The sequence below is a fragment of the Tachypleus tridentatus genome, chromosome 8 (genome assembly GCF_004210375.1).
Source record: "Tachypleus tridentatus isolate NWPU-2018 chromosome 8, ASM421037v1, whole genome shotgun sequence".
NCBI classification, from domain to species: Eukaryota; Metazoa; Arthropoda; class Merostomata; order Xiphosura; family Limulidae; genus Tachypleus; species Tachypleus tridentatus.
In genome coordinates this window covers 115,559,091-115,580,420 of record NC_134832.1, presented here as the reverse complement: position 1 = coordinate 115,580,420, position 21,330 = coordinate 115,559,091, and the positions used below count along the sequence as shown (strand labels likewise).

At 34.1% G+C, this 21,330-nt stretch overlaps 1 protein-coding gene across 1 annotated transcript; it reads right to left on the bottom strand.

Moving 5' to 3' along the window:
* Positions 1-875: 875 nt before the first annotated feature.
* On the bottom strand, positions 876-10,780 carry LOC143223259 (MAM and LDL-receptor class A domain-containing protein 1-like). Its single transcript, XM_076450979.1, has 9 exons — positions 10,465-10,780; positions 10,279-10,315; positions 7,613-7,759; positions 5,869-6,161; positions 5,373-5,475; positions 3,871-4,017; positions 3,224-3,498; positions 2,170-2,263; positions 876-1,278 (listed from the first exon to the last, which is right to left on the bottom strand). The coding sequence occupies exons 1-9, from the start codon at positions 10,513-10,515 to the stop codon at positions 1,088-1,090; spliced, it is 1,338 nt and encodes a 445-aa protein (XP_076307094.1). The 5' UTR covers positions 10,516-10,780; the 3' UTR covers positions 876-1,087.
* Positions 10,781-21,330: the final 10,550 nt, after the last annotated feature.

The window sequence follows — 21,330 nt, the reverse complement described above, 5'->3', positions numbered from 1 at the left end:
ACAACTAGCTGTAGACAGTGACTGGTAGTTTTACATTGAAACTTAGTAGGATCCTCCGGTGGATCAGCGGAAAATTTACGGACTTAACAACACTATAATATCAAACTAATAGGTTTGAGAACTGTAATGTGGTTTTACTCTTCCAATTAGTCTAATTTCACGCTTAAGGCTTTTAAACACAGGTTCAGTTTAATAAGATGATGTAGCCCACAATTGCAGGAATCCTTCTGTAAAGCCTTCTTATAAAATGAAGAGCAACTGTCCTGTATCTACAACATTATTTGTTTGTGGCCTTGTTTGAAAATGTAAAATTATTGGTGCAAGAAAATGCTCTCTTTTTTTTTTTTTTTTTTTACTGTACAATAAAGTTGGAAAAAATATTGTGTATGCTTTACTCGGTAATTACTACGTGTATAATAAGTACTTAAGAAACTGTTTTTAAACATGTATTAAATATGTTCACATAAGCATAAATTTTTAGATATTAGATTTTTGAATCGCGTTTTCATATTAACATATATAGGATTAATTTCAATTCAATTATTTTTTAAATTCACGTAATCATACACACTACATCAAGTGAATAAAAACTAATATAAACAATCACAGATTTCGCGAGTTTATGCGTTGTATGCGTATGTTTAGAATGCTTCCATTTGTTTTGTCTAACGTGGTAAGATATCTAATCAAATCGGTATTCATAATTATAACAGCAATTCCAAGGGAAATATTTTATTGTATTAAGAAACAGATTGGCATTTACAGTAAAAATGTAATTTTTAAATAAAAATCTAAAGCAAAGCTTAATTATTTTGTACACTGTGCTCTGTAATCTTCCAAATTTCAAAAATACACATACAGCTTTCAAACAGCGATACTAGTGCATAAATTTTTTAATGTGAATGATTACAATTTTTAGAAAACATAAAAGAGTAAGGGAAACGTACATGAAATAACATTTTTGTTTCGTCACCGCTGTAGAAGGAAATAAATGGACAATTTCTATCTTTACTTGTATTAATTTATGACATAAAACTGTAAATAAAAATAGAAACCGTTATGAAATATTCCATCTTTGAAATTCAGTTTACACCAGCCAACAAATACACAGGTAGTACTGAGTGTCCTTCTTACACAGCGAGTACTCTGGAAGACTGAGAGTCCACCAGAAAGGAGAGTACTGTCTAAACGTTAGTGGTCTGGGAAATTTTGGATATTTATAAGATACGGGTCCTCCTGTCTCAGAATGTTTTATCAGAACACACCGCTGTTCTGGACCTGAAAAAAAAACCCATCAGAATCAAAGGAGATTTTGAGGAAAAATAAATCTTATTTTTATAGAAATAATTACTAGATATTTGAATAGATTAAGAAATATGTGAGATTTAGACTTTAAAAAATATATAAGTAAAAAAACAAAATTATAATTTATTAATAAAGCTAAACAATAAGTTGTTCAGAACACGTGGAAAAGCCAGAAGAATGGAAAGCAAACTATATTTACGCATATGAAAATCAAATATATGGTTTAGTATAAAGATCTATGAATTTCAAGTAGTGGAGAGAAACGTTTTCACATGCGTTAACAAGTATGTCACCATTTCCCTCGATGGACTCAGCAGATAGCCCGATGTGGCTTTAGGATAACAAAACACACACTCACACAGAATGCCACCAAAGATCAAATTAGAGATAATTCATATCACGTGACTTGTAATATTTGAGAAGTGGAAGGAAAGTCTGTTATTTGTCTTTACAAAATTGTTATCAGGTTTACATCTCATAAACACACCGCAAAAAAAAAACAACATAAAACTATGTTGTAAACATTTTCAAAAATAGCTTAGTTTTATTTTAAAAAACTCAATATACCATAAAGAGACTGTTTTTATTAACTACCTTTGTTTTAACTTTAAAAACAAATCTAAATTGTTTTTTAAACAGCGCACTAATAATAACATTATTTTAGGCAAGATTATATAGATAGGTGGTTCTCTTTATTCAATAAGATAATTTTTCTAACAAAGTGAAGCGTGTTAAAATATTTGTTGAATAAAGTTTTGCTACGAATTTCTGTTTATACTTACAGAAGTGTAAAGTTACTATAAATCATACTCATCCCAAAATTCTGGAGTCACTGTTTTGATTATAACAACAAAAAACAATTACCACCAGTACAGGGTCCATCAAAGAGGGTTACATCGTCCACAGCGATATTACTTAAGACAGTAGCGGTAGGTCCTTGCGTTGCTTCAATTATGACCTAAATAAATGAACCATTCATTGAAGCCTCGAGAATAAGCAGGATATTACGATGATGATTAATTTAAGTTATTATTCATACATTTTGAAAAAAAAAGGAAGATAACAGATGTATCATGATAAATGTTTTTCTAACGTTACCAGGCTATCGGTTTACTTCCTTAAAACTAATGTTTTGTTCCGATATCACTGTGACGGTAAATGGTCACTTAGATCAATCGTAACTACAAAAAAATTATCGCCTAAAGTCATCTTTTGCACAATGGCACTGAAGTTAAATCATTGATGATTTTGATTTATTTTTTTACATTACGATTTAACTTTACTTGAAATATACACCGGCATAATTACAGGTGTAAAAAATGTATAGCAGTACCGGAATGGCCAAGTAGTTAGGGCGCTCGACTCGTACTTTGAGGGTCATGGGCTCGAATCCCCGTCATGCTAAACATGCTCGCCCTTTCAGCTGTGGGGACTTTATAATGTGACGGTTATAACTGGCGGTAGGTTACAACGACGACTTTTACTCTTATACTACTAAATTAGGGAGGAGTAAGTCATCGTGTAGGTTTGCACGAAATTAAAAAGATAAAACAAACAAGTTTGTATAATTACACTAAACTTTACACTTAATATGATCCAACATAATCTTTGATCTCAAATAAAGTCTGCAAATAAATGTTAACCTACTCCCAAGAAGTGTTTCAACATGAAATGTTATTTTGTAAAAATACTCCTAATTTTATTTCTGATAGATTTTTTTTACCTTATTGCAGCTATGTACAGTTTTAGTTATAGTTTAATAAACTAGGTCGTTTACCTCTTAAAATGAACACCATACTTTATGATAAATTTTGTGTTGATTTAAGGTGTGCGATTATAAACGAAGATGAGATCTAAACGATGTTTGGCCATTTTGCGTTTACCTTAACTTTACGCTTTTGCATTTTTGTTTACTTACACTGAGAGTTGTACGGTAATCCACTGGATGTATAGGAACAGTTGCTCGCTTCCACATGTTACCATGTGCACCACTAATTTGCCAAATTGGAGCTCCCATACTTCCATTTAACGCAAGATGAATGACAAGTCTTGAATTAGGATCCCCATTCATGAAATACCAAAATGTTAAACATTTGGCATTTCCTGGGTAAAAATTTATTGACGGAGACATCATTTGTGCGATGCTATAAGTACTCACAATTGGATTACCGTGAATGAAAACATAGGTTCCATCTGTAAGATAAAGAACATCGTGTAAGAGAATCTATATGACATTAAATACTTTGACAACAATAACAAATACTGATATACTCTGTACTAATAAGGTTTCTAAGTCACGAATCTTCAACACAGGGCATTAGAATCAAAATACCCACGTTAGCTACACAAGACAATATTAACCGCAAGTATTCCTTATTTTGACGCAATGAATCTCACTATATGTTATTGGTATTAGAATTATACATTATTTTGTTGTTGTAATTTGAAATAGATATAACATTTAATTCTTGCAGTAGATATTTATTCAAGTAAGCATCATATTGTAAGATACATATATATACATACATTTTAATACAAAAATTTATATATTTTTTCAAATCTTACTTCCAGAAGTGTGATCTTCTCTAGGCCCAAGACCCAGATTCGACATGGGTGAAGCGTTATTTCCTGTCGTCCAATAATAGCTAGCGCCATTCAGTCTTGACCAACTGCAGACCCCATTATCAAAAGTACAATTCACGCTTGCTGAATCTAAAGAAAATTGAAATATAGACCAAAATATGAGTTTTTAAAACCTGTTGCAAGAAAGTTACTGTTGTCGCATTTATTTTTCTTTCGTGCATTTTAATGGAAGAGCATGTTGCACATATTTGGGAAAACTAACATGCGTTGAAACAATCTAGTAGATTGTCTTTTATTTTACATTTTACGTTAACTTGCAGTTACGTCATTAAATATAATTAAATATTTGGTTCCGGTTATTTTTATTACATTAGAAAAGGATGGATTTTGTTTTTGACAGTTTTTCATTTAAGCTGGAAGCTACACGATAAATTATTGGAATTACGACCAACAAATATCGAAAACTTGATTTTTGAGAGCTTGTTATAAGCTGTCAAATTTACAATATTGGGAAGGTGATTATTTGAGAGGTTGTAGTCTAAACTTGTAAGTGCCACTTTTATGTTTGTTTTTTATTAAATACAAATATGCACAAAGCCTTCAGATTTACCTCGGCCCGGCATGGCCAAGTGAGTTAAGGCGATCAACTCGTAATCTGAGGGTTGCGATAAACAGGTTCGCCCTTTCAACCGTTGGGGCGTTATAAGGTTACAGTCAATCCCACCATTCGGTGGTAAAAGAGTTAGCGGTGGGTAATGATGATGAGCTGCTTACACTGGTAAATTAGGGACGGCTAGCGCAGATAGTCTTCCCGTACCTTTTCGCAAAATTAAAAACAAACAAATCAGATTTACTGCAGAGCCATCAGAAAGATTCCCGATGTATCAAATGTACTTACGTTGCAAATATCGTTATTTGAAAATAACATGCTAAAAGAATATTTGTTACTTTCTATTCTTTTTGAAACTCCTAAAGCATAATTACATTCATTTCCTTAATCATAGTGATGATACTAACTTTTCTCACAACCTAAAATGTTTTTGATATGGTTGTACGAATGTTATATCTTAAGCCTAATATCCAAACAAATACACTCACGTCAGATCACAAAAAAACCACAAGAAGAAACATGATCTTTCAGTTTCTACTTGGAATTATCCAACTAAATTTCGTCTTCTTGTCTTAAAAAGTAAATTTTAACCTCATCTTAGTATAGAAAATACATGTTGTTTTTTCTGGAAGTTTATTTTTATTTTAACCCAAATACGTATAGAGGTACGTCTTAACTAAGGTAATTAATGAACCTTTTAAGTCGCAATATAAATACAAGACTTTTTCAAGGCCAAAAAACTAAATTATCACTGCTTAACAGTTTGAATATGTTTATAGAGAATAATATCATACTTTTCCTTGTAAATGTAAAGCTTAGATATTGAAAAAAATGATATAAATTTGAAAAATAAAATTAGAAAAAGATATCTCACTTGAACCACATGGCCCTGAGCTGAGACGTATGTTGTCCAGTGCAATATCAGCATAGTTATTTTTCGTAGAATCACCATCAGCTTTTACTCCTCGAAAAACCAACTATTAATAAAATAAAATTAATTATATGATTTCTTTTTAAGATTTCTAATGATCTGTGTCTTAGTAGATTAATTTTAATATTTAATCTTTTGACTATTTTATTTACTATTAATCTGAAAGGTTTAAAAGTTTGGTTGAAGAGTTTTATTTGCAAGCACGATGGAATACCATGTATTCAAGAGGAAGTGATAAGAAAGTGATTGTATCATAGATGAAGGCTAGATAAAGTTGTCATTATAAACAATAATAGTTTTCCATAATAACTAAACAAAGACAGTTCTGTTGCAAAACTTAAAAGTTGTACTTAAAATGATGTAATTTAGTTGAACATAGGATGGATGTCAAATGAATAACAGAAACAAAAACTAAACACAAGAAAATTTTAAACCCTACCGCAAACGGAAGTTGAGTACTAAGTGTCACATTCGCTTCCAGCCATCGGTTACCATGGTTACCCCACTCCCACCACACAGGTTTTATCAGAGACTCGTTTCCATTAAGGCTGGTGTGAAGCTGTAGGTCGTGTGGGTAAAAAGAATGCTTGTTTTGCATATGATAAGCGAAAGAAAAACATTGGAGGTTCGAGTCCAATGAGTTAATGTTGTACTTCAGCAATGGACTCTTCAGGAAGGCAAAATCATGATCCAACTTGGAGTCACTTGAATTCACGTAAATGTACCATCCATCTAAAAGACAAATATATAACATAAATACAAAATTGTATCAAGAAGCGATAAATTTAATCGAATCCCTTCCTTCTTTTAATGACAGCCAACTAACTTTTAACAATCATGTTTATACCACGAAAATGTTCTAAAATTATTTTAGTGTTCCACATAATTAAGACATTTCAATCTGACTCTAGCATTAAAAAAATTGTATACTATTGGCATTTAGTTGACGAACTTATGAACACGATTTTAAAAATATATTTTGATACACAATGGAAAAGTACAGCATTCATTTCTTATATTGGACCTCTCAAACATTACTCTCTATTGGACTTACAACGGCGTCAATAAAAATGTGGTTTAATATTTAATAATAATTTATTCAATGCTAAGGTCAGTTTATTCTACCAAGTGAGTTCAATTTATGAATAAATAAAAAGTCCAATTCGAGAAGAAAAGCGCACATTTGCCCATTCATGCAACTTTAGAGTTATTGTATGACCTATCGACATAAATCTTTAGTTGGCGAGATAGCCATGAACATTCAAAACGTTGTGTGCAGAAACAAAATAATTGAAAACAGTGAACCGAACTTTCGACTCTTCTCGACACGAAGTGGTATTAAGGAAACAGTGGTATCGTTAACACGGCAGTTGATTATTGATTGTTTTCGAATTAAGCACAAAACTACACAAAGGGCTATCTGTGCTATAACATGGCAGAAGTAGTGTACCAATATAGCATATGATAAACTTATGTTGCCGCAAATACAAAATGTATTTCGCAAATCACTTTTTTCTCCACTTTTGTCTACTGCAGCATTGATCGCATCATGATTATTCTAGTCACTTATAAAACAAATGTTATCCTCGGAAATAAATATTGGATTTGTTCATCATCACTTTCATCAACATAATCATTAAACTTATCTTTGAACAAAAAAAAAAAAAGGAAGGAAAGTTAATCCACTCTCCGCCATATTGAAAATGTAATTTCCTCTTCCGGTTCACTTGATTCATTTACTAGAAAAGAATATCCGAAACATTTTCTACGCAGACGAATCAGGAATACCTCAGGTTGTTTTTATGTAAGCATTATACTCTAAAACTTTTATTCTTGAAAAAAAAATGTTTTCATTAATTTAATGGCAACAGTGCCTGGAGATCTCTTTCGTTCTGAACATTCGATCTGATAAATCCGAGATCTTTTCTCTATTACTAAATCTCTAATTTATTTGATTAAAAATCGTGCGCTATATTTTGATCATCAACCATTTTCTTTTTTTTTTACATTTTTCAATAATCGATAATCGTATCTGCAAATTAGGAAATTGAGAAAAATTAATTTATCTCATACCATTTATATTAAGAACTCTACTCGATCAAATGTACTCGTTTTCTTTGGAATAGAACTTTGCAACGTTATACATTGATAAATAATTGGTAGATACAAAATAAACTTATTACCTGAATTTCCTTTGCTGTCCGTCAGGGGTCCTACATTCTCCCTTCTTCCTGCTAAAGGACCTTTGTGGCGCACCCAATCTGTAGAGTCTCCAGCTGTTTGGCGCCATCCACAAAAATCGGTTTCGAAGTCACATGGAACACTGCTTTCTTCGTGTGAAATAAAATAGTGCACTATAACGTCGTTCTTTCTCTAGCTCTTTACAAATAGCATGGACAGAAAACCTGGACCACGTAATTATTAAATGTTCTACTATCCATTTTAATACACAATAGAGATATCAGCAGCCAACAAACCAATAGATATATGTAGTTAGATTTGAGTGCCACAGTTGTGTTGTAAAAGAATAACTTAATATTTATATCCTTATTTTTTAAACACTGGGGGGAACAACTGTAAGGCTTAATAAAGATATTTTCCTATCTTTGTTTCTGCTTAGATGATTTTTAGTTTCGTGTGACAGTTAATATAGTATTCCTTGCATCGTATATAAAGATTTACACCATAAAAGGACCGTCCAAGGTCATTTATGTATACAGATACATGTTTAATCGAGGATTAAGCGTCGCTAAAAAATAATAAAAGAACTGTAAAATTGAATGTTTAGTCATATGTTATTTTTGCCAACCTTGACCCTGATTCTAACGTGAATCTAAAACGAATTTCATATGTTAAAACATTTTATGAATCTGAAACAAAATCAGACATGCATATATATATATATATATATATACATGTATGTGTTTGGTTATATATGTGTTTGTATATAAGGCTGGATTAAATTTGGTAAGGCCCTGGGACCAGTTAACATTTGGCAATAATAATAACTCACTCTTGCCTATATTTTGCCAGTTTTATTAACCATAATTTTCTTACATGGATGCCCCCACGTGGCACAGCGGTACGTCTTTGGGCTTACAACGCCAGAAACCGGGTTTCAATACCCGTGGTAGGCAGAGCATAGATAGCCCATTGTGTGGCTTTAGGCTTAATTACATGCAAACAAACTTTACTTGGGTGCCGGCGGTGCCCTTGTATGGTTAAGGCTGTAAGCTGCCTATGCTCTATTTCGGCACTGTGCATATATATATACACATTGAAAGTAATACTGTTGAATAACAGAATGTGTGATTTGTGTATTGCTCAGACGGAATTATCTCATACGATCCACGGAGCAAAAGTCAGGTGGATTAATAAAATATGTAAAACTGTAGAGGTTGGCGGATTTATTATAATAAATAAAACGGGGATTAGACGTATTATCATCAGTTTTCCCATTTAGAACTTAACTATGTCGTAAATTTACATAACTGGAATTGATGAAATACCAATAAATTGGGTTGTATGGTTGAGTACTAATGAACTGTAAATTTTGAATAAGCTAGGTAGTATAATCTTGATAATACTGATGTAAACCTTTTACTGATAATGTAGTAAAACTCAGATTAAATAATTTCGTGTATTGTGTAAATATAGGCCTAAATTGTGTAACATAATATGTAAAACTCAATGAGATTGTACGATCTAGTATAATCTTTGAAATTGGAATGAAAAACAAATTAATTACAACTAATGTAATAAAAACTAAATGAAGTGATTGATCACCTGAATTTCGTGATGAATCGATGCGGGGCTAGCTACAACTGGGCTCTTTTAATTAAAATTGAGTGTAATTGGATGTTCTAGAAAACTATAAAAAAAGTATAGTAATACGAACTATGCCATTGCGTTTGAGATAAAAAAAGTTTTGATTTGAACATTCCCAGCTCTTGCACAAAATTTTTGTTAGCTAATAAACTTGTCACAATTGTGGTAATTTTCTAGATTAGACAGCATCAAAAAGTGCTGTCTAAATTGAAAGGAATAAAAAAATACATGTAGTCTCTCACTATATATGTATTGTATTACTTATAATATAATGAACAATATGAATGAAACTGTCAATAATTAACATGGGATGCATGTGTGATAAGCTGTTCAAATAAAATTTGCCGCAAGCTTTGCATATGACGAATAACAAATTCGCCCCATCTGTCGTAAAGAACATGAAGTAACAACTACGTCTGGGAACTTATGCACAAAATTTGATTGTTTGTTTGTTTTTTAACTTTCGCACAAAGCTACTCGAGGGCTATCTGTGCTAGCCGTCCCTAATTTAGTAGTGTAAGACTAGAGGGAAGGCAGCTAGTCATCACCACCCACCGCCAACTTTTGGGCTACTCTTTTACCAACGAATAGTGGGATTGACCGTCACATTATAATGTCCCCCACGGCTGAAAGGGCGAGCATGTTTGGCGCGACGGGGATGCGAACCCGCAACCCCCAGATTACAAGTCGCACGCCTTAACACGCTTGGCCATGCCGGGCCACAAAGTTTGAACCCTAACACCTTTCTTAGGATCATACTAATCAAAACTGAATCAGCCATAATTAGAATACAATTACTCAAAGTTAGGCTTTAAGTATTCATGTGCATAAAAATAAGTTATTCGTTATATGTACTTAAAACTTAGTATTGTAAAAATAAGTAACTCGTTATATGTATTTAAAACTTAGTATTGTTAAAAAAATTATCCTATAGAATGATTTATAGTTTTTTCCAGAAATTTGGAATGAAATGTCTTTAGTATAAATTGGCGCGTTAAGTTTATCTATCAGTATCACGTACCTGCAATTTCTTCAGATCCATACAGCAAGGAAGTTGCCTGGAAAAAAATATTTTGTTAAACTTGTCTGACATATCAAAAAATAATTTGTTTAACTGTTAATTAAGTAAATATTGCAGATATGTATATTTATTTAAAAGAGTACAACACAGCAGCAATTACTCAAACAAATAAAAGTTCAATCTCACCTTAATTTGGCAAAATGTTGCAAACGCCAAAAAGAACAAAAGACGAATCATGGTTGAATCCTGGTTCCAACGAACATGAATAAGCGAAGTGTTCTCTTTTCGTGAGGATTAAATAACTTTTTTATCCGACGTAATTTTAAATACAAGTTTTTATGTTCAAATAATATTTTTTATTTACTTTTTTTTACGTTCAGCTCTTTATTGGTAAACTTAATCTACGTCTTGTCCAATGAGGTCCAGTTTCTGAAAAATATTATCCAATAATACCTGTTTTCCGAAACAAGCTGACCTGTTGGTGATGTTTCTCATGGACATTTCGCTCGAAATTGGCCCGACCGATACTGAGTAACAGAACATTTTATTTATTTATTTCTTTATTTATTTTTCTTTTTGGCACTGTAACATTGAAACTTTCGTTACACGTGTAGCACCACTAAACTAGATTCGCCAAGGTTACAGCTTCAAGGTAAGCGAAGGTTAACAACTTTCATGGCCAATTCAAGGCTTCTTAGATAATAAGCGTTGTTAGAAATTTATTTAAACAGAAACGCTTCTAATACTTTACTTTCAACTTAATATTTGAAACAGTTATGTTCTACACAAGTGGTGGTGTAAGAAATTAGTAATTGTCAATGTGTTATTAGAGTCTAAAGATAAAATAATGAACGAATTTTTGCTAATTATTTTCGCTTTTTGTTTGTTTGTTTTGAATTTCGCGCAAAGCTGCCCTCGAGTAGCTTTGCGCGAAATTAAAAAAACAAAGCCTCTATTTTGTCAGTTTTATGAACCATAATTTTCTTACCTGGATGCCCCCACGTGGCACAACGGTAAGTCTTTGGGCTTACAACGCTAGAAGCCGAGTTTCAATACCCGTGGTAAGCAGAGCGTAGATGCCCGACAAACAACTACAAAACAGTATTTCAACCGTTTTGGCACCTATTTCATTTAAACTCAAAAACCTTTGAGATAGTTACACATATCACCACAGTTTAAACGTTTTATTTCTAAAGAAAATTAATTTAAGTGTTAAACTTTAATTTTTAAATCATTATAAAAAATATTTTATTGCATTTATACCTTTTGCGCTAAAATAATTTATATAAATAATATAACAAAGCTTTAATATAAAACAACTCTTGAATGAGTATTGTTCCGCAAAACATGAGGAGAAAAACTGGGATAAATGATAATCTAGCCTATACAAAAATTAATGTGTGTCACGTCATGTCACACATGATTTCTTGAAATAGGAGGAGCCATAATATCCAAAATAGAATAGTTTGATCACTGTCTGCCTATTACAGTTTTAATATCAGGTGTGAAATAGGTGTATCTGTATCGTAAAACCTTATAAATGTATTAAATGTTGGTATAATAAGCTTAAAGTAAAGACATCGCGTGGGATCACCTATACCAGACAGTGCCGGATCAAGACGATAGTAGGGCCTAGGCACTTTCTGTTCGTAGGCCCTACCAGCCGTATCTAATAAACTTTTAAGAAACATTTTTGTGGACCTATAGTTTCTGTAGGCTCTAGACACTGTGCCTATTATACCTAATAAATAATTTGGCCCTGACACAAAAGTCATGTGAATAAAATGTATCATGATTCAATTTTAAACTTGAATCGTCTCTGAACTAACCTGTTTTCTGTTACATGACCAACACTTTTAATAAAAACAAACCTCTTTTATCAACGGAGACTCTAAATTTAAAAAAAAATCACCAAATATTTTTCCAGTTGTGTTGTTTGTATATTTCATTTATAATTTCCTACATAGATTAGCAATAATATTAACTTAACTTTTGTTGCTGAGTAATATGACACAGAACTTAGTTTAACCAAAACGCACTGAGTTTTTTTTAATATATTAATTGCTATCTAAATGATTTATACCAATAATTATTCTACGAATACGTCACGAATTCATTTCATGAATTATGTTAATTCTGATAGGCTCACAAAGAAGATAGTTCTCCGTGTATTGATTACCTCGACTGAATTTTTCTACCTCTTTATTTGTGAAGCTTGATTTTGCAAAACTTATTTATTTAGTTAACTATTAAATATGAGGTTAGGGTATACTATGGGATGGGGTGATAGTCAGGGACGGATTTAACGGTCACTTAAGTCAACCGGACTCCTCTTTAGGCCGAACTTCTTGGCTTTCGCTTGATGTATAATGTTAGTATGAACAAAACAGCGGGTCATTATTTTTAACTTGCTGACTAAGCATTTAGGCTTAAATCCAACCCTGGTGGCAGTGATTTCCCTGTCAATTTTAACATGCTGTACGCTAGTAAAGAATAAAGTGACACGTCTAAATAAAACTTTCTAATTTATTTTGTGTGACTTTTCAGGCAAACGCTTTTTATTAGGCAATAAAGATCGTGTTGCAATTGAATTAGGCTCAGAAATAATCATTTAAAGGTAAGAAAATATATTATAAGCTTAGTTTAATAAATCGTGTAAAATAAATTTAAATTATTTTTTATCACTAAAGTCACAGTTTTAACATAAATCCCAGCGCTAATTCTACCCCGGCTTTTTGCTATACCTTAATGTTCAGATGATAGATTTGGTTTTGCTTAGGCCTTAAGCACACACCGTTTCTTTTGTAACATATTACAAACATTTTTATGAATAAATATATATTTTTCAATAAATAAGCTTAAAATTTGTTGTTAGTTTGTCAGTACATTTTGTATAAGTTCGACTTATTTATAAGAGTGTGCTTCAAAACTTCTATGATTTATTAAAGTTCTTGTACATAATTCAACAAAATATTTTGTGTTCATTCATTAAATGTTTATGTTTCTCGGTGTTTACTAAGGGGCAAGGTCATGCTAAACCTAAACACTGAATCATATGCTTGTGTACTGGCTTAGTTTTGATTTGTTACACTGCTCCTTCTAGATGTTATTATATCTAAGATTTGTTTTCTCTATTTGTGACATGTAAAAATATACTAAAAATGGTTCTATTACTAGCAGATACATTAATTGTAAATAGGTTATCAAATCAGCACAATAAAACAAAAAAAAATACAATGAAACAAAAAGTAAAATGTATTCTTCCATTTCATTTTCCATATATATATATATATATATATATGGCGCATATTTATTCTGCTAACTTGTCCTTCAAGGTAATGGACAGTGAATATTATAATGGGAGTAATCTGATAAGTAAAGCAGATATTCCCTTCTGGACCAAAAGAAAAAAAAAGGAAGCCGCGCAAGGTAAGCCGATCAGTTTGGAATCTCGCAGGTGAACAGTCTCAAGGACAAATTTATGTATGGCTTTCACGTGCATTTTCTGAATAAAAAAATAATGGTAATCTGCATGCATTTTAACTTCGGAACTTTAACGTGTTTAAATTTACAATATCCGTTGAACTTTCACCGTTTGAAGCAAGCTAACAAGAGCTAATCCTATTTGACCAACGTTAGAGTTGTTGTTGTTTTTGAATTTCGCGCAAGGCTACTCGAGGGCTATCTGCGCTAGCCGTCCCTACTTTATCAGTGTAAGACTAGAGGGAAGACAGCTAGTCATCACCGCCCACCGCCAACTCTTGGGCTACTCTTTTACAAACGAATAGTGGGATTGACTGTGACTTTATAACGCCCCCACGGCTGAAAGGGCGAGCATGTGTGGTGTGACGGGGATTCGAACCCGCGACCCTCGGATTACGAGTCGAACGCCTTAACACACTTGGCCATGCCGGGCCCCAACATTAGAGGCTCAGATATTACGTTCGCCTTTACCTAAAGGAACAACCATCCATGTGAGAATACTATATTCGCTGTCTGTAATTTTTCATACAATAAGAAATTATATTATTTTAAAGAGACAGTATTTGATGAATAAAAATTTATCTTCCTTAACTTTATAATATTTCTTGGCAGAGGCGTCGCAAAGCATTAGCACACGTGTACCGTGTCCCTAATCTTCCAGTTGGTATCTTGAAAAATCAGAATAGAAAATAATGATCAATATCATACTGAATGCCCCCCCAGTGGCTCAGCGGCATGTATGCGGACTTACAATGGTAAAAACCTGGTTTCGATACCCACGGTGGGCAGAACACAAACAGCCCATTGTGTAGCTTTGTGCTTAATTCATAAAACAACAACAATCATACTGAAACGCCAAAAATTTCCGCGCCTACAGACCCGAGCCCCAAATCTTTTAACTCCCTTTGTTTCTTGAACTGTTTCTCAAACTAAAAACCAGATTGTGCTTTTAGTTATTGTCTGGTTTAATGAAAGTTCTGTTTTACAATCAAAGTCATGATGAAAATTTATTCGTATTTATGATCATTGCCGCTTCATGTGTATTTTTATCCTTATTTGTTAATAAGTGGCTATGATGTCGAGATGAATACTTTGTGAATAAACAAACTATGTAAAACATGTGCCAGGCTTGATTTTAAACTTTGTTTTAGTTTAGTAATTTTAATAATATTTAAAACTAGAAAGTCGAACTCGTACACTTGAAAGTATTCAATATCCAAAATAACGGTACGAGAAATGAAACAATATAATTGTTTGATTATAAGTAAGCATAATGATAAACAAAGGGCTGTATGTGCCCTGTCCACCGTGGGTATCAAAAACCAGTTTCTAGCGCTGTAAGTCTGCAGACGTACCGAAATATGTATTACCAGTGTTCTGAATATATTTTTTCCCCATTAACCATGCTTTGGAGCTCAATGAAAAGGCACGTCCTCTATTTTATGCACATATAAATTGCGAAATGTATCTCACGTACATTTAATCAACATATATTCAAACCTCCACAGAAGATTTTTGCAGAATAACATTATAAACCATTTTCCACCGTTTCTAATTGTTGGTATTCAGGTTTTTTGGTTGGACATGGAAGGGTCAGGTACAGTCTTGACTTCTTCCTCCATTTGCTACGGTTTGGTTTGTTTTGAATTTCGCATAACATTTCACAAGAAGGCTATCTGCACTAGCCGTCTCTAATTTAGCAGAGATAGACTAAAAAGGAAAGTAGCTAGTCAACACCACCTACTTTTGGACTATTCTTTTACTAACGAATAATAGGATTAACCGTTACATTATAAAGCCTTCACGGTTGAAAGGGCGGGCATGTTCGTTGACTGAATTTCATCCCACAAGCCATGCTTGTTACAGAAATCATTTGCACACATGCGCTCAAACGTGTTCAACTGAAGAGGACAAATATGAACTAATTCTACTCTGAAGTGAAACAATCTTTTAAAACGACGCTATACAATATACAAAGTTTCTACTGTAACATTCTGTAGTATACCTTAATGTTTAGTTCTGACAAGTGTTTTATAATATTAATGAGCATTCAAAACCGACTAGACATCGTCATTACCGAAACAAGTGAGTCAGATCAGGTTTAGTTGTTAAGTCTACTCGAACTTTGAATCGAAGAATTCAAGGCTCATGGCTCGTCGCTGCAAAAACGCCAACCACACTTTGGGGCCGTGGTTGGTAGTCAGGTATTCCTATTTGTTAGACAAGAGAGGTCAAAGAGTTGACGATGGGTGCTTTTGACTAGCTGCTTTCCATATACAATCTGTTAGTTTAAATTAGTGATAACTGTGTACACATAGTCTTTTGTGTAGGTTCACATGAAATTCTAAAAAATAAAATTAGTACTAGCATTTTTGTTATTAGTCGCATACGTTATTAGTTCACTGAAATAACAATAAAAAAGAAAGTTCCGTGTGTGAGGCATTGCTAGTTGCTTTAAAGTTTTAGAGATCAGGCCTAAGGTGAGGGTTTGGTTTGTTTTGATTTTTTTTTTAATTCCGCACAAAGCTACTCGAGGGCTATCTGTGCTAGCCGTCCCTAATTTAGCAGTGTAAGACTAGAGGGAAGGCAGCTAGTCATCACCACCCACCGACAACTCTTGGTCTACTCTTTTACCAACGAATAGTGGGATTGACCGTCACTTTATAACGCCCTCACGGCTGAAAGGGCGAGCATGTTTGGCGCGTCTCGGGCGCGAACCCGCGACCCTCAGATTACGAAGCGCACGCCTTAACGCGCTAGGCCATGCCAGGCCAGGTTTGTTTTGAATTTCGTGCAAAACTACTAGAGGGCTATCTGTGCTAGCCGTCCCTAATTTGGCAGTGTAAGACTAGAAGGAAGGCAGCTAGTCATCACCACCCACCGCCAACTCTTGGGCTACTCTTTTACCAAAGAATAGTGGGATTGATTGTCATATTATAGTGCCCCCACGGCTGAAAGGGCGAGCATGTTTGGTGCGACGGAGATTCAAACCCGCGGCCCTCGAATTACGAGTCGAGTGCCTTAACCACCTGGCCATGCCAGGCCCTATAGGCGAGGGAATTTTGGGGTTTAGGTATGATATCGATCATGGTTTTCTATTCTGATTCTTTTCAAGACACCAACTGGAGATTCGGAGCATAGTTTGTCTAATTGATTCGTATTATTTAGTGTCACTTTTGGATATTTCTTTTTTACATAGCCTCTTACATTTTGACTAGTTCTCTTAAGTTTTAGAATGTGGAGAAAATAATTTTTTTATTTAATTTTTTTTGTAATATGCCCTTTCAGTGGCGATCATCCTCTGTATTTGTTTTGGTTAAGTTTGTTAAGGTGTGCGACTCGTAATCTGAGGGTCGCGGGTTTGCATCCCCGTCGCGCCAAACATGCTCGCCCTTTCAGCCGTGGGGGCGTTATAATGTAACGGTCAATCCCACCATCCGTTGGTAAAAGAGTAGCCCAAGAGTTGGCGGTAGGTGGTGATGACTAGTTGCCTTCTCTCTAGTCTTACACCGCTAAATTAGGGACGGCTAGCATAGATAGCCCTCGAGTAGCTTTGTGCGAAATTCAAAAACGAAATCAAACCAATATATCCGGTTGGGATATTGAAGGTACAATTTTTAAAGATGTTTTTGTAAATAAAAACAATTGGTTTACGGGTTTTATGTTGAAATGTTCTGAGAATTATTTTATTTTGAATAAATCTTATGTTATACTAAGCTCGGCATAGCCAGATGGTTAGGGCGCTCAACTCGCAATTTGGAGGTCGCGGGTTTGAAACCCTGTTATATCAACAATGCTCGTCATTTCAGCCGTGGGGACGTTATAAGGTGACAATCAATCTCATTGTTCACTAATAAAAGAATAGCCTAAGAGTTGGTGGTGGGTGGTGATGACCAGCTGCCTTCCTTATTGTCTTACACTGATAAATGAGGGATGGCTGACGCATTTTGCCGTGTACCTTTACGTGAAATTCAGAACAAACAAACTTATGTTACACTAAATCAGATGCCCTAAGTAGCAGAATGGTATGTCTGCGAATTTACAATGCTAGAAACCAAGTTTCGATGCCCGTAGTGGGCTGAGCACGTCCAGCCCATAGTGTAGCTTTGTGCTTAACTTCAAACAAACAAAAACAGATACTGATTAATTTCACGTGCAATATGTAATTGTTAATATGGTTTTCGATAGTATCTCACATTAACCTCTTTTGCATTTTTAACGAAAATAAAAAGTAAGTGCAGGCGAATACTTTTAGAATTTGTAACAATGAAAATGATTTTTGTTTGCTTTTTGGAATTTCGTGCAAAGCTCACGAGGGCTATCTGCGCTAGCCGTCCTAATTTTGAAGTGTAAGACTAGAGGAAAGGCAGCTAGTCATCACCACCCACCGCCAACTCTTGGGCTACTCTTTTACCAACGAATAGTTGGATTGACCGTTACATTATAACGCCCCGCGGCTGAAAGTGCGAACATATTTGGTGCGACGGAAATTCGAACCCGTCACTCTCAGATTTCAAGACGAACGCCTTAACCCACTTGGCCATGCCGGGCCCGAAATGAAAAGGAATTGGTGGCCATGTATCATAAGTGTAGTCGGAAAGGGATCGTTATAGGAGTTCACTTTCCAGTTAAGATATTATTTTTGGACTCTTATTCTCTTCTGCAGTTTTATGCCAAAAAAAATCGAATTTATTTTAAAGAAATCATAATTATGTCTTTACATTGCGTGAGGTATCAATATACAGGTGTAAATGTGTTAAGACTCAGCAAATAAAAAATTATATTTATTATATTTTATAATAAAATTATATATATTACAAACGTACAAATGTACTAAAAATATGTATACAGTTTGTTAACTTTATTTGAACTGTTTAATATGGTTAACCAATCTGAATATTTACACATCGATTAACTTATGTTTTTAATGTGAGTCTAATTAAGAATCGAATACTCAACTTTTACAGGCTGAATTAGTTGTAATGTTTGTTTGTGAAGCGGGCCTATAACACCATATTTGTCCATAACTTCTGGTAGTTTGAATTTTAATTTAATTAGTGGATGTTATTTTTTTGCATATTACTACTTACCAAGTAATAGGCCTAAAACCATATTGAAACTGACTGTTCCCACCGAGGATCTTACTCTGGCCCATTGCTTGCGATTTCGCCCCCCGATTCTCTTAACAACAATGTAGATTTAATGGTTGGCTGTGTTCCTGTTTTTTTGTTTTGGCCAGCAATGTTATCATGTGCTCACTCTCGGAAAAATCATAATAAAATGAAACTTATAGTTTAAGAAGTAACTAATATTGCTTCTTGGGGCAAATTTAAACAAGAGTACTGAACTCAGCATCATGACTCTGACTAAGCTTTAGGAGAAACAGGTATACCCAATTAAAAACTACTCATCAGACTTATATAAAAAGACTGTATAAAGAGAGGTAACTTAAGAAACGAAAAATTATGATCACATTGGTTCTATACATACATATAAATTACCTTTGAGAAGGTGTTGTAATTGACGTAGTGATTCACACGTATATATTTATTAACAGTTGATTCAGACTTATACACCAACGTAATATTACTTCACAGGAGATCAGAAACGCATGTTATTTCTTCTGTACTAAAACAAAAAATTGGATAATAAAATAAACTTCCCAATATCAATTGTTTCCATTCATTTTTCGTACAGCAAGTAAATTAATTATAGTTTAATGTATTGTTTGTTTGTTTGGAAATTTCGCACAAAGCTACTCGAGGGCTATCTGTGCTAGCCGTCCCTAATTTAGCAGTGTAAGACTAGAGGGAAGGCAGCTAGTCATCACCACCCACCGCCAACTCTTGGGCTACTCTTTACCAACGAATAGTGGGATTGACCGTCACATTATACACCCCCACGGCTGGGAGGGCGAGCATGTTTAGCGCGACGCGGGCGCGAACCCGCGACCCTCGGATTACGAGTCGCACGCCTTACGCGCTAGGCCATGCCGGGCCAGTTTAATGTAACTTCCAAGAATTATAAATCTTTGGGTCTTTTAATTTTTTTTTCAAGTACGTAATTCTTCAGTCCCCCCACAAAATAACAATGATTTATGTTATGTTTGATTTTATTAATTTCAAATTTTGCTTGTTTCCTAACTGATAAAAAACGGTCTTGATTATACAGAATGTTTTAATTTCTGAATTTAATTTTTTAATTTTTAAACTGATATATTTATTTATCTGGCTGAAATACTTTGTTTATAATAAAGCGCATAGCTACACAACAGACTACCTGTCTTCTGCCTGCCACAGGTATCAAAACCTGGATTATAGCGTCGTAAGTCCGCAGACATAGCCAGGTGGTTAAGACACTAGACTCGTAATCCGAGGGTCACGGGTTCGAATCCCCGTCACACCACACATGTTCGCCCTTTCAGCTGTGGGGGTGTTATAATGTGACGGTAAATCCCCCTATTCGTTGGTAAAAGAGTAGCCCAAGAGCTGGCGGTAGGGGGTGATGACTAACTGCCTTCCCTCTAGTCTTACACTGTTAAATTAGTGACGGCTAGCGCAGATAGCCCTCGTGTAGCTTTGCGAGAAATTAAAAAACAAACGAACCTTTTCTGTTAATTGCTTTCTTTCTTAAGTTTAAATTTATTTCCAATCAACAAATTTCAGAATTCAGAATATATCTATTTAGCGGTAAAATAACACTTTATTTGCTCCTTTAGAAGTTTAGTACATTATAATAAAATTATTTTTGAGGTATGATGTTTTGACATCCGTCATGTCATATCTAGTTATGTTCTCTTTAACAACTTTTCACCTTGACAATAATTCTTCATTGTAATTTACATTCCTCAATAGTCCACAGTAAGACTATCACATCCAAGGCAAACCATTATTCTTTGCTTATTTTCTATAATCCATCAAGTGTACAAGAAATGATTTCCTATAGGTCATTTAAATAGTCCATTCACACAGGCGTTTTGTCCGACAACATGACTTGTATGTTTTCATAAGGAATAGCGTGGCAGCTGTTACAACAAAAGGTAGATTTTAACCTTCGAAGATTTATAACATATTACCAAACAAAACTTCAGTCTTCGATAGTACTTATTTGAATCCCTCTCTAAAGTGTGAGGATTTATAACACTAAAACTCTGATTTAGATACTGTCGTGGGCAAAGCACAGGCAGCCTATTACGAAGCTTTGTACTTAACACACACACACAAAAAAACTAACTAATTTGATAATCTCCATAATTACTATTTAATATTTGATTAAAAATCCTTTTATTCTACGGGCCATACATATATAGTTAAATAAAACATTCACATGAGGTTTAAAGATACGTTATATACGAGTAATGTGGTTTTAATATTCGAAAAAAAAAATGCGAGTTTTCTATACACACCGTTTATGAAGCTATATGCGATACTCGTATAACCACATGTAGTGAGTATGCAATGTAAAAACGCCCCGATGCGGTCGATTAAAGTAAAAAAAATATATATATATTTAAAAGTCACCGTTCCGATTTTTTGGTGTTCTTCTCTACTAATACTTTCTTAGGCATTA

Coding starts and splice junctions, on each gene's coding strand:
- LOC143223259 (XM_076450979.1), bottom strand. CDS start 10,515: ATGATTCGTCTTTTGTTCTTTTTGGCGTTTGCAACATTTTGCCAAATT. Junction 7,760..10,278: donor TGGATCTGAAGAAATTGCAG/GTACGTGATACT, acceptor TTTCACACGAAG/AAAGCAGTGTTCCATGTGAC. Junction 1,279..2,169: donor TGATGGACCCTGTACTGGTG/GTAATTGTTTTT, acceptor TTTTTTTTTCAG/GTCCAGAACAGCGGTGTGTT.